The 14,084-nt window shown below is 38.3% G+C and overlaps 1 protein-coding gene and 1 long non-coding RNA gene across 4 annotated transcripts in view; one reads left to right on the forward strand and one right to left on the reverse strand.

Moving 5' to 3' along the window:
• Window positions 1–11,460, forward strand: part of LOC116983024 — a 34,053-nt gene extending 22,593 nt beyond the window's left edge. Inside the window, exon 3 of the long non-coding RNA XR_004414598.1 lies at window positions 11,448–11,460. This is a non-coding gene — a long non-coding RNA (uncharacterized LOC116983024). The remainder of the gene's footprint in view (window positions 1–11,447) is intronic.
• The window catches only part of bicd2 (BICD cargo adaptor 2), a 46,720-nt gene continuing 33,291 nt past the window's right edge, over window positions 656–14,084 (reverse strand). Inside the window, exons 7-8 of one of the 3 annotated variants that reach the window (XM_033036537.1) lie at window positions 5,162–5,372; window positions 656–2,526 (exon numbers count right to left, since the gene is read on the reverse strand). In XM_033036537.1, the coding sequence (XP_032892428.1) occupies window positions 2,524–2,526; window positions 5,162–5,372 (214 nt within the window). In that variant the 3' untranslated portion in view covers window positions 656–2,523. Of the gene's footprint in view, window positions 5,373–9,266; window positions 9,295–14,084 lie in introns of all 3 variants that reach the window. The other 2 variants (XM_033036538.1, XM_033036535.1) reach the window with 2 other exon arrangements.

Below are 14,084 nucleotides of genomic sequence, written 5' to 3' on the forward strand. Positions count from 1 at the left end.
CTCTCGACTCGTGCATTACTGGAAACATCTTTTCCATGTCTGCTCTTTCTAGGCCCTTCAATATTCTGTAAGTTTCAATGAGATCCCCCTATCATCTTTCTAAACTCTAGCTAATACTGAACAAATGCTCCACGTACCCAATCATCCCCGGGATCATTCTTGTGGACCTCCTCCAATGACAGCACATCCTTCCTCAGATATGAAGTCTGCCCAGTGCCTCATAAAGTTTCAGAAATACATCCTTGCTGTTTCTCTCAACCATTTATCATCTACTTCAGTCTCCCACTACTGGTTATATAACCGTTTATTGCTTATTTAAGCTGTTTTAAAATTTTTATCCATTACATATTGGCCTGAACGGTGCTAATTTTACATATGGTGTTTGAGATGGAAACATTTTGCAGACCAGTGTGATAACCTGCATTATTTCAGTGGGTGTTTATAAAGAGTCCCCAAGGAACAATGCTTTGAACTTCTTTGGCTCCAAGAACCCGATTAATTATTTTTTAATCTTCATCCCACTATTTAATCACTTGTTTCAAATCACCGACTTCCAAAGGCAATGTCCGACTTCCAAAGGCAATGTCCGCAAGGAAATAAACTAAACAAACTAATTTACTTCCAATTGAATTAAAAAATAAGAGACAGAGTCATGTCTTTGTGATCACATTTATTGACATAGCCAATAGGATTACCTTTACACAGATTTGATCCTTGAACAATAAGCCTCTCCCCATGCTTTACACGTTTGCTAGTCCAATGTCAAACATCTCAGTTTATAACACATTTAGCTTTGTGCTATTTTTAAAATCTTGAATTCAATTTAATTATAAAGAAAAGCTGTGTAAAGGTTTCTAGGCTGGCACACATGCATATTACATTGTTTAGGCCAACCTACCACTAAATGATAATCCACATAAAAAGAATACAGTACTGCGACATTGCTTCAAATAAATACCCACTTGAAGTATAGCTTAAATGTAACTGAGCATAACAATACTGTAAAACAGGTTTTTAAAAAAAACATTCTTCCAGCGAACAGAAAATATCTCCCATAACAATGCTAAAATTCATCATTTAAATTGCACTTAATTTAATCTTATTTTTTAATTTGACCTGATTTGTCAAAAGCTGGCCTCAACAAACATGAGCACTTTCACCAAGTGGCTAGGCTTGTTGATGCAGCATCTATTTTCTGTTTGCTGAATTTACACAATGATTACACGGTTGGTAAATAAAGTTATGACTTAATGCTTTCTGCCAACATACCAGTTACTTGCGACCATCACCAAACAAAGCTAAGATATAGATGACACAGTCTTCCGTACTGCAATCACAAATATGTTAATACAATTTAAATTGTTCGTCAGGAGTCCAAAGTCATTAGATTTGGTTCCCAAAATAAGTATCCCCTGAAATTGCATGAATCTGCATTTCTTAAGTATCACTGACAAAAGAGAATTTCATACAATTTATAAAATTAAGACTACAGTGGAAATTCTGTGCAAAAGGAAGGGGCTCTCCGTTGCACTTATTGCTCTATGCTTTCTTTGTGAAATTTAAATACTTTGCAAAAACATTATTGTAGGATCAAGCACTGGTGAAATTATCAAAGGCACCACTGGCAGAATTAACAAAAACAAGGCATGGAAACAGAACACCGCACAACAAATACCTTAGATATTACCTCTAGAAGTACCAAGTTTGGCACAATAAACAAAATGAGAAATAATGATACAATTCCAATTTGGAATTTATTTGGCGCATCTTGTAGAAAATTCTGTTAAATCAATGATACTTGATTTTGTTTTAATAAACCCAAAAATCTGGCATTAGTTGGTAATATAACTTTATAAGTTTCTATTACCATTACCAGAGTAAGTCAAGTTTTTTCCTTGTTACATTGAACTATTCCTAAGAATAATATCCATGAAAACCCCAGAAAGCCCCTGGATTTTAGAACATGGCAGTTAACATCAGTAAAGAAACAAATTCAATGGAGAAAATGCTGAAGCACAAATCCCGGTAGTGTAATATTTAATTTGACCACAGGTTAAAAATAAAACCAACTTTTCTGCAGCATGCTGATGCAGAAATCTATCACATCAAAGAAAAGACACTACCGGCAAGAGATTTATCCACAAATCACAGCATTTTCTGCCATTCTTAGAATAAAAAGAAATATATATATCAAAAGTGCACAGGTATAACATCTGATTAAAAACACTGAATAATTGCAACAAAACATATAATACCACAACACCGTCTCAAAATTGTGTAATATTCTATAAAGCCTTAGGTTAATCAAATCATTGAAGTTTTCTTCAACACTTGTGAGTTTCTCTTCCTCCAGCAGCAACTTCAATAATGCTTTTGTTAATATTTGCAATTTTAATACAAAAATGCAACAAATTGCCTTTACTATTTAGGTCTTTCAATAGCCTTTTATGCAACACACTATAGAAGCAATTTTAAAATAAACTGAATTCTTGGTCAGAAAGTCCATCTCCAGGGACTATTTTATCACTGAAAAAGGGAAGATACAAAAAAAATTAGCCAAAACCCTTTTTAAAAATAAACTCTTGCACAAGGAGCAATTCACGAAAAATGCATAGCACAAGGTTTGCTAGGAATATTAGTCTATTAATGTAAAGAGCAAACTGTTAGTCGTCTGAGAAAACGGCTATTTTGAAATATTTCTCAGCATAAAGTTTAATACCGAGCCATTTATAGGAAGCTAACCTCACAAGTATTGAGTGACCATATAGTGGTCATGCAGAGATCTCATCACAGGAATCGGTTTACAGAGCCATTAGATTAGAAACATGCAGATTATTATTTGCAGGCTGCTAGGAGTAGCAACTCAGCCAAATACAGCCAGAAGACAAACGACAGCCTGCTAACAGAGGTAGGCAATATATTGATTTATCTTGCTGTGTATTACAGCCGTTATCTAACAAATGCACATTCCAAAATTTTCAAACTTGGACACATTGCCATGTCACAAAATCAGTTTATACTTCTACAATACATGAAACATCTTACCAAGTAACTTCAAAAAATCGCATTTGCAAATTTGGCGATTGTTTACTTTTGCCATTACTATAGGGAAGCGTCTGCATCAAAAGGTTTCCTGAAACACCAGAATCTGCTTTAAATTGAGCAACAGTGTTTAGTGTCACATTCCTAAATGATGGGTTTAGTTAAACCACTGGCATTTATTAATAGCTTAATACAATTAAGTACATCAAAGGCCTTCAAAGAATTGTGCAGCATAAGAGACTGAAGCCAGATTGAATTCAACCAAAGTTCCTTGTATACAAAATTTAAATGGCAAATACAACAAGCAGTCGGGATTAAATTTAAAAATAATCTTATTAGTCCCAAAAAATCATTAAATTATATCATCACAAAATCCTGCTTTTAGGTGTTTTTCAAGTTCCTATACAGCTAAATACCACATCCCAACCCACTGATAGAAGCTCCAGGGACAACACGTCCGATTATTTCAACCATGACGTCCTATCCCAGTGCCAACAGCACAGGAATGAACAAATGTCGAAACTCAACATTTGAACAAAACTAAGTGGATTTGAATAATCACTGCTATATAAGCAAAGTATATTTAGTTTGTCTGGCCACATTATGGAGTTCAGGTTGTAACAATGCATTATTCACTGCATTCCAACCAGTAGTGATTATAATTATATTTGAATAAAACTGAATAGGATTGCAAGAAATACCACTGACGGATTTTGGATTTAACAGCAAATCTGGCAAAAGTAAAACGTGATGCCAGAAAGATCCAGAAATTAAAATTTAAAATTGCCATAATTTAATGCAAGATTTGTTTTAAAAAGTGAGAAATGGAGAATTCTTGGTAATCCAAAAAAAATTGAAATATTCAATGATTATAAAATACCATTTAAGATATGATTTGATAGTTAATCATGATTTTTTTCTGGGAACAAAGACTAAGCATTGCATTTTCTTTGTTATTAAATCTATCTGTGGACAATGGCTTAGTGAAACAAAGCTGCATCAATCAGTGAGGAGGACGCAGGATTCAGGACAATTTTCTTACTGCAGATAAAAGCTCAAGCGTAAGTGACAGGTAAGACAGGGATTCATGTTAAAACATTTATTTATATGATGACAAGTGCATTTTAATGAAACTTGGTATACCATCAGTCTCTTATGTATTTCTAATTTGTGCTTATTTGCAATAACAGCACTGGAAGGCTGTGTATTTTGCAGAATGTGCATCTGAATCTGAAGTATATTGTTTTAAAATAAAAATGAACGTATTCATTTCTATTTTTGCAATTCTAGTCATTAGAACAGTTTCTTGTCCTACATTATTACAGAGAATGGGGGGTTCCACACTATCTGTGCTCATTTCAATAATAAGTTCAAGACTCCATTTTGAAGCTAACAGGTGCAAATACTAAAGGTATAAACAGTGAAGCAGTTCACGTTTTTTCTGAACACTGGTATATACAGAGAAATATATTAACTCAATCTCTTGCTTGGAATATCAATTTACTCACTAACGTACTCAAATAGCTTTAGTAAATAGAAAACTCCAAGATTTTAAGCAATTACAAATGTTCTTCCAAAACATTTATAAAACTGCGCATCATTTTGGAGGATTTATTTTAGAAAGGGATAAATTTGCATATATCAAATACTGTAAACATGAGCAACATTATTAAATGGAGCTTTTGTCAGGAAGGTGAAGTGCAAATTAAAGCTGGGTGGAGGAAAGAAAAGCACATTTGTGCTGTACAGACTTCAGACTGTGGTACTGGAGCAGCCTGACTGACCAACTCCCTCCCCCAAGATACCATGCTACCCACATAATCAACAGGTATCAAGATTAAAAAGCCCTATATCACAAGAAGGTTAGGCTGCACTACTGCAGTCACTTCACATCCATGTGAATTAACAGTGAACACTCCAATACACATGAACTCATGGCAACACGAGGAAAATGGGGCAGAGAAGCCATGTAGGACACATCTATTTATTATCCAACATATGAAGCCCCAACAATGTACCACAGTCAATCACAGTAGATTTTGTACTTCTCACTGCAATACACTTGGTTACCAACACTTACTCCCTCTTGTTTGACAACACGAGAGCGCATGTGACTTACACTCGGGTTGCTCGCTCTAGTTTTGGTCCACGATTTGGTTCGGCCGCGCTTGGTCTGTTCATGGTCAAACTCCAAGTCCTCCAGCCGCTGTGTCAGTGCCAGTTTCTGCTGAATGGCCATGCGGAGAAGAGAATTCAGTGTTTTCTTTTCATCATCAGCAGCTGCAAGTTGGCGCTGCATTTCATCAAGCTGGTTCACATATTCATCGCACCTGAAACACAAAATTAATAACTGGCTACTTTCACAAAAATATAAAGTTAACTATTCCGTTAACTACTGCCAGTTAGGTTCTACTGTTTTAATTTATTTAGGTCAGTTTACACTGAAGCTCCACTGTCAAATGATTATGAAAATCAACATTCAGTAAGAAAGAAAATAATTAAAGCTTGATACAATTACAAACAACTAAGTGCCACTGATTAAATATCAGAATATATGGCAACGCTATAATTAATATTGCCTTGCATAAATTAATCTGCAAGACGTCAAAAATACATTTCCATATTTATATTGTATATTTCTTCACTATAACTATTTTTTTTTTACACAAGAAACTGAGATTACCCAGACACAAACACAAGATTAAAACTTGGGTGTCAGATTGAAGAGAAAATGAATAATGAATCACGGTTTATGGTTACAGTAATGTTCTCAGTAATTATCCATGGTGGAAATACTTAACAATGTGCAAACCTCCAAATACCTTGAAAACAGATTACATTTAATTAGTTATTTACATTCACACCGAGTAACAGTAAAGACAAGACCAGATCCGCTGAATTAATGCAGCATCAAGCAGTTATGAAATTGTATTGGAAAACAGTAAAACCGATATTCCAATTCAGAGAGTCACCTACTGCTGCCTTATTATACCAGGCAACTTTGACATTTACTTTCACTGCTGAGAAACCTTTCTGACAATTGCACGTTGATCTAATTTGGTATTTGACCAGTTATTAAAGAGAGATTTCAGTAATTTTGTTCTACGGTCTTTTGCTTTGTAGCTGAATTGAGTTTTTAACTTGATAAACGTGTCATCACACTGACAGTCACTGTTGCACAGAAATCACTCCTTACAGTACAAAATTAATTAAGAAATCATGCATATAAAAATTGAAATTTAAGTTGAACGTGAATCTGATTTTATTTTTAAAAGTACAGTTATAGCTAACCTCCAAGCCACAGATACAGTTCTTCAATCCTCAGTCTGTGCAAGATTTGCCTATCCCATCTGGGATAGCGGTGGTAAAATGATCAGTTGCACACCCAGTCGGGCAGCAATGTTTAGCCTCCCACCTCAGTGAAACTGTTACCAGGCCATGCTTTGCACCCAGAGAATACTTTATAACCTCTACTGCCAGTACTTTGTCCGATTGTTCAATGTGGAATACTAATATATCAGAGGGAGGAGAGTAGATGATGATCGGGGTGTCCCACCCCATGTTCAACTAAATGCCATGGCTTAAACAGGGATTGTAGTGGAAGAGCCAACACATTGTGTGGAAGGTCCTGTGAGTATGACTACATCAGGCAATTAGTCTCAGAGACAGCCCTCCCTCTAAACGAGGTGGGGATTGCAACATTGACTGGGCTGAGCACACTTTGTCATGTTGTCGTGGCTATCCCTCGAGGTCGAGGATGATGGTCTACATTCTGTTGTTTTTATGGACTATCAGGTGGCTTATGGGTCCAATCCTGGCTTTGAAAGTTCTTCGACATTCAGGACAGGTAATTCCAGATGCCAGATCGGGCTTTGGTTGTTGCTGCTTCTCTTTCCGTTTTCTTCTCTTTTCTTCTAATTCTGCGCATTTCTTGGTTTCGAAGGTCACTGTTCCTTCTTGGATGATGGTTCGTCAAAGTTTCCTGTCCTTAGCATTGGTTTCCCATTTGTCAATGTCGATTTCACATTTCTTCATGCTGGCTTTTAAGGCGTCTTTGAATCTCTTCTTTTGTCCGTCTCTTTTACGTTTTCCTTCTTTAAGCTGGGAGTAGAAGGTTTGCTTTGGTAGGCGCTCGCCTACCAAAATCAGCACCAACTCCATGCTATGTGGTCTCACTAATATTGTCTATTTTTAAAAATGGGACAATAAGATGACGCTGGAAGAACAAAGAAAAAACAAAGTGCTGAATTACTCAGCAGCTCCTGCAGAAACAATGGAGAGAATCAACATTTCATGCCAAAACCCTCCAGAACAATCATCCTGCTGGATCTGCACAATGCTCCAGCATCTTGACTTTGCTTCTATTTGAACACAGAAAGCATGGCACAAATGTGGCGAGGAGATGGTGACATTGACCATCGACCAGCTCAAGGCAGCCGATCGTCCGTAAAGTTCATTGATGAACCAGATCATTTTTTTTCAAAAGGAAAGTTCTAATGGTTTTGCGGTCATCGTTACTAATGGCCTTATATTTTTTTTTAAAAATCTAAAATATTAACAGAATGTAAGTTCCAGTTGGCCGGGTAGCATTTAGCCCGACTGCTACATAAGCCCCTGGGTAACTGAATACTGCTCCTGGGCGTGGGGCAATCTATCATGGGCACCTTACCATCCAAGTAACTCCTTGTATTATCCAGTTTAAATTGGGGTGGAAGATTGCAACCTTCATGTGGTCCGCCCTGTTTTGACGAATGCAATCAACCCGGCGTGCACAATCAAATAAGATCAAATAGAACAAGTTGTCCTACAACTTTAGGCTGTGCACGTCATACGCAAGAAGAAGAATCCAGTTTTAAAAAAAATCCAGGGCTTCAGAAACTTCTGAATAATCTCCATATACAAAGTCCTCAATTTCTTCTCTCACAGGCAGGTAAGCTTTGAGACACTGTTAACTGGCAAGTTGGCACCCACTTGTACACCCGTCAGCAAATTTGGAATACAATGGAACCAAATGTAAATGTGCATGTGAGATCAAACCTGGCACTTAGACAGGTATCAATGCTGGCACCCAAATGGCAAATCTCACATTTTCTATGAACAGTAGGATTTAACATGAAGCCTTGGAGATAGGTATATTGAGGAACCTAATGAAATTAAATCTTCAATTAGGAAAAACTGCTTAAACCCTTTGTGAGCTCTTTCCCATCCTGCTGGTCAAGTGTTGGTCACAAGAGGTCACCTTGCAATGGGTGCTGGACAAAAAATGCTGGAGAAACTCAGTCGAGGCAACTTCCATGGAGAAAAGGAGTGGATGACGTTTCCGGTCGAGACCCTTCTTCAGGTGCAATGGGAGCTGGTAATTCAAGTGTGATTCACAAAAAAATGATCAGGGATTTTCAGGTAGGTATTAACATAAATTACAATGTATAACCTAGCACCAATTACAATTTATGCTGCAATATTCCAGGAATAGATTTTAACTAATTATATTACAAACCTTACTTTGAAGCATGGAAAATTAAAATCTGGACTGTGAATTCCTTGGGTTGCCTGCTTCATGTGTGCACCATTAGTGGTACAACTGCTGTTGTAGTAGCTGGAAACTACAGTTTCTGGGTACGGCTATTACTAATTATACTGCAATTTAGGTTAACAGTGCACAAATGTGCTTTCAGACTGAATTTGTTCGGTCCTACACTCACCACTTGGTCCTTTATAAAGAAACTACAATTACTTATACAGGACTGTTGTTGAGGAAACATCTCCCAGGATAAAACAATTCCATAAAAGCAACAAATTAAAAATATAGTAACTAAATATATGTTAATCATTTTATATGTATCAGAAATGTCCATTATTTTTGCAGATTTTTTTTTTGTTAATTTGACCAAATATTGGTCAGTGTGAAAATTAATGATTTTTTTCTGCAAGTCAAATTGTTGACTTTCTAAAAAACAATTTGCTTCGGACACAAATATTTATTAAAATATGTACTAGCTGAGGTGACCTCAGAAGAGGATGAAAACAGAGTGCAAAGATAAGACGTTTTCAGCAATTAGGAAGCCAAAATGGTGACTTTGTCGCAGATGGATTCCATAATAAAGCCAGCAGAGGGCACTAGAACTTCCACAGCGCCCACACTACAGTACAAAAGCCAGCATGCAGGCACTGTAGCAATTGCAACACAAGCCGCAGAGATAAACACCTGCATTTATTTATCCTACCTGATCAATCTTTGTGGAGTTTAATAACCTGAAGCATAATAATAAATTATGTATGGTTAGAAGAAGAAAATCTCACTGCGAAATTAAAGATTTCAGCAAATAAGGTGATCCTCAATCCACTTGGCCAGTCAGCTCCACATGAAACCACAAGTTCACTTTCCTGCACCCTTTGATATTTCCCAGTCAATATAGCAACTTGTAATCAGTATACAAAGAATACTAGAAAAACAATTGTCAAAGACTTATTTTCATCAAGAGTACTCATTCAAACTGTATGCTTCCACTATTACTGATTAGTACTGACTACTGATAGAAGTTGGGAGGTCATGTTGCAGTTGTACATAGGGTTGCCAACTTTCTCACTCCCAAATAAGGGACAAAAGGTCAAAATAAGGGACAAATTTCCGGCGGCAATTCGTTGACCGACTCGGCCGTGGGTGGGTGAATGATGAGTTGGCCCGGGTGCTGGACTGCACACAAAGCCCAGCCGGTGGGCCAGCTGAGGAGTTTTGGCCTGGGCGCCAGACATTCCGTGCGACGTCACGTGCAAAGTCCGGCACCCCATCCAACTCATGAACCGATGATCGTTGATGGAGTCGGCGGTAAGTGAAGGTCCGAAGGTCGGACAGCTGGCCGGGCTGCCGACCGATGGTCGGACGCGGCGCTCCGACCCGACAGTCCCCTCAGCCCATGTAGTAGCAGTCAAAATACGGGACAAGGGCGGTCATTTAGCCAAATATACGGGATGTCCCGGCTAATACGGGACAGTTGGCAACCTTAGTTGTACTATACGTTGGTGAGACCGCATTTAGAATATTGTGTTCAGTTCAGGGTACCATGTTATAGGAAACATATTGTCAAGCTTGAAAGCGTTCAAAAGATTTACAAGGATGTTGCCAGGACTAGAGGGTGTGAGCTATAGGGAGGGGTTGAGTAGGCTGGGTCTCTATTCCTTGGAGCGCAGGAGTATAAGGAGTGATCTTATAGAGGTGTATAAAATGAGAGGAATTGATCGGGTAGATGCAGAATCTCTTGCCCAGAGTAGGGGAATCGAGGACCAGAGGACAAGGTTCAAGGTGAAGGGGAAAAGATTTAATAGGAATCTGAGGGGTGACTTTTTCCACACAAAGGGTGGTGGGTGTATGGAACAAGCTGCCAGAGGAGGTAGTTGAGGCTGGGACAATCCCAACGTTTAAGAAACAGTTAGACAGGTACATAGATAGATTTCGAGGGATATGGACCAAACGCAGGCAGGTGAGACTAGTGTAGCTGGAACATGTTGTGGGCAAGTTGGGCCGAAGGGTCTGTTTCCACACTGTATCACTCTATTTGTCAACCTATTAACTCTATCCGTTTCAATCTGTCAAACAAGCCAGGATAGAGCAATGACAATATACAATGAGAGCAGAAAGGGAGGAGAATTGGGGAAAACTGGCACCTTCTACCTTCTGAAGAGTCCACCAGGGACTATACTGGAAGTTGGACAATTTTTATACTGGACAATTTTTACATTTATCAAGCCAATTAATCAAGCCAATTGACCTACAAACCTGTACGTCTTTGGAATGTGGGAGGAAACCGAAGATCTCGGAGAAAACCCACGCAGGTTACGGGGAGAACGTACAAACTCCGTACAGACAGCGCCCGTAGTCGGAATCAAACCCGGTTCTCCGGCGCTGCATTTTGCTGTAAGGCAGTAACTCTACCACTGTGCCCCTGTGACTGAAACAGTAAGTAGCATGAGGAGGTGTAGATGCAACAAAGGCCATTTTTCCAGATGATTCACTGCCTGCTCGCTGGTTACCGGTGCTTAGTCTGCTAAACTCCCCTCTTTTCCCTCATGTTTAACACCCCGTCCCCATCCCCTCACTCTCCAGTTATTTTCTTCATACAGTTCTGCCACCATTTTCTCAAATGCAAAGAATTTTCATTTTGCACTATTCAAAAAAGGTGTTTCATTATTGTTTAACAATTAAGGCTGCTTTTAATGGGATAATTTTTTTAATAACCTGGCATTGATAATAAAGAAAATGATTGCTTGTTTTTGCACAGTTCAGTTATTAATCAATGAATCTGTTTTTTGTTTCATGTGTTTATGTTATGATCTTTCCATCCTTGTATATCAAGATTAGCTTTACAAAGAACAGGCGTATTTCCTCCATTTTGAAAGACTTTCTGAAGTGTTTATACCATTTGTATTCAAAAAGGGCTGAAAGCTATGTAAATATACATAAAATAACATATAGTAAAGAACCTACAATATGCATTTAATGAAAGTGCCCACCTCCCACGTGCTGTTAGTTTGCATTCCCAATTGTTCTGTGCGTGCGTGTGTAAAGCCCAGACTGTAAAACACACATGTGAATACAATGAGGCAATATTTTTCTGAATGCTAGTGCAGTATCTGAAACCAATGAAAGAAAGCTATTTGTGAATATTTGAAAGCAGACAAATTAATGATATATTAACAATGCCATAGCAGAAATTCAGATTTTAAAATTCAAATCAATTGTGAAAGCAGAGCAAGAATCAAAAATGGTGATCATTTGAACAATCACCTCTTTGTTTGTATTAACTATAATCACACGACAAACTAAATTTGCTAAAACCAACAAAAAATTAAAGGCTGGGTGTTAACCTCCAACAAGAATGGAATAAGATTGAGAGAATTAAAATTATCCTTGAGCTTGCAACCAACATTATGAGTGTGCTCAGGCCAGCTAATGAGGTCTTCCACCAAACAGACAAAGAACTCATTAAAATTCAGAAGTCAGGGGCTGATGAGATCATTCCGATCCCCCGAGCTATTTCAACACTCCACAGCGTTGCTCAGGATCCATCAGTAGCCTTAAGCCAAAGTAGCCCCTGACCTCCAGGACCCTGGGCATACCAAACAACATTGCTACAAACTATTCAAACCACATCTTGATTTCGAATACCTCTTTCCTTTAAAACTGCTTATATCTTGATGCCAATAAAATGGAGCTTTTTTTTTGTGTCTTGGTTATTCCATACTTGTTATATCACTTAAGACTGAAACAGATCTTGAGTTCTATTGTTTCATGGTTGTGAACACATCTGTCATTCCTTCTTGTGTAAAAGTCCCTTATCCATAACCAGTCTGAAGAAGGGTCTTGACCCGAAACGTCACCCTTTCCTTCTCTCCACAGATGCTGCCTCTCCCGCAGAGTTACTCCAGATTTGTGTCATTCCTTCTTGTTGTTTTAATTAAACCCACATTTTGAAAAACCTCCAAAATTGTTTGTTGAGATTTTTCTCCACAGCATTGAGATGCATTGAATGTGGTTTTAATTTTTTTTTGAAATGAAGTCCACATCCAACAAAAAATACTAGACTACGTATTTATGCAGGCTATTTATGCAACATCACCATCTTTAAAATTCATGAAATTAGGCCTGCAAAATTACAGTATTTTCCATCCTGACTTAGAACTTAGAACCAGAATGTTGGCCTTCATTGCAAGACAATTTGAATTTAGGAACAAGGAGGTCCTACTGCAGTTGTACAGGGCTCTGGTGAGACCACACCTGGTGTATTGTGTGCCGTTTTGGTCTCCAAATTTGAGGAAGGACATTATTGCTATTGTGGGAGTGCAGTGTAGGTTCACCAGGTTAATTCCCAGGATGGTGGGACTGACATATGATGAAAGAATGGGTCGACTGGGCTTGTATTCACTGGAATTTAGAAGGATGAGGGGGATCTTATACAAACATATAAAATGCTTAAAAGGATTGGACAGGCTAGATACAGGAAAAATGTTCCCGATGTTCAGGGAGTCCAGAACCGGGGCCACAGTTTAAGAATAAGGGGTAGGCCATTTAGGACTGAGATGAGGAAAAACGTTTTCACCCAGAGTTGTGAATCTGTGGAATTTGCTGCCACGGAAGGCAGTGGAGGACAATTCACCGGATGTTTTCAAGAAAGAGTTAGATTTAACTCTAGATTTAGCTCTAGATTCTAGATTTAGATTTAGAGTTAGGGGTAATGGGAATCAAGGGATATGGGGAAAAAGCAGGAATGGGGTACTGATTTTGGATGATCAGCCATGATCATATTGAATGGCGGTGCTGGCTTGAAAGGCCGAGTGGCCTACTCCTGCACCTATTTTCTATGTTTCTAAATCCTGGCATCTAGATTAAATCTCCAAAAGAATCAGATTAAATTATCCAAATTGCTTTACTTCATATTAAAGTGTCAAAGCAGACATCCCTTTAAATTAAAATGCACTCTCTTAAATCTGCAATTCAGTTTTACATTGTATAAAAACACTTTATATAATAATTGTACACAATAGATGAAAAGCCAGATGACACTGAAACAATAAAGAAATTGGAAAAGGATGGTTTACTTAACAATGTGTGGCAAAATGACAGGACAGCACAAGATTGAAACGTGCAAAAGCAGAAACGAAGCCAGAAGAGTCCTCTGTAGCTGACAATTAATGAAATCTTTCAGTCTCTGCAACAAATAATGTAGTGCAGTTCTATGTTCTAACATCCAGATCACACAATTTTGCTCCCTACAGAGCATCTAAAGAATGATTTTTCATTAGTTTATACGTCATAAGAGCAGACAAAATGAAAGAACTGCAGATGCTGGAAAAATCGAAGGTAGACAAATGCTGGAGAAACTCAGCAGGTGAGGCAGCATCTATGAAACGAAGGAATAGGTGACGTTTCGGGCCGAGACCCTTCTTCAGACTGATGTTTAGGGTGGTGGGGGCGGGAAGAAGAAAGGAAGATGCGGAGACAGTAGGCTGTGGGAGAGCTGGGAAGGGGAGGGGAAGGAGGGAGAAAG

This window comes from Amblyraja radiata, chromosome 18, assembly GCF_010909765.2.
Source record: "Amblyraja radiata isolate CabotCenter1 chromosome 18, sAmbRad1.1.pri, whole genome shotgun sequence".
NCBI classification, from domain to species: domain Eukaryota; kingdom Metazoa; phylum Chordata; class Chondrichthyes; order Rajiformes; family Rajidae; genus Amblyraja; species Amblyraja radiata.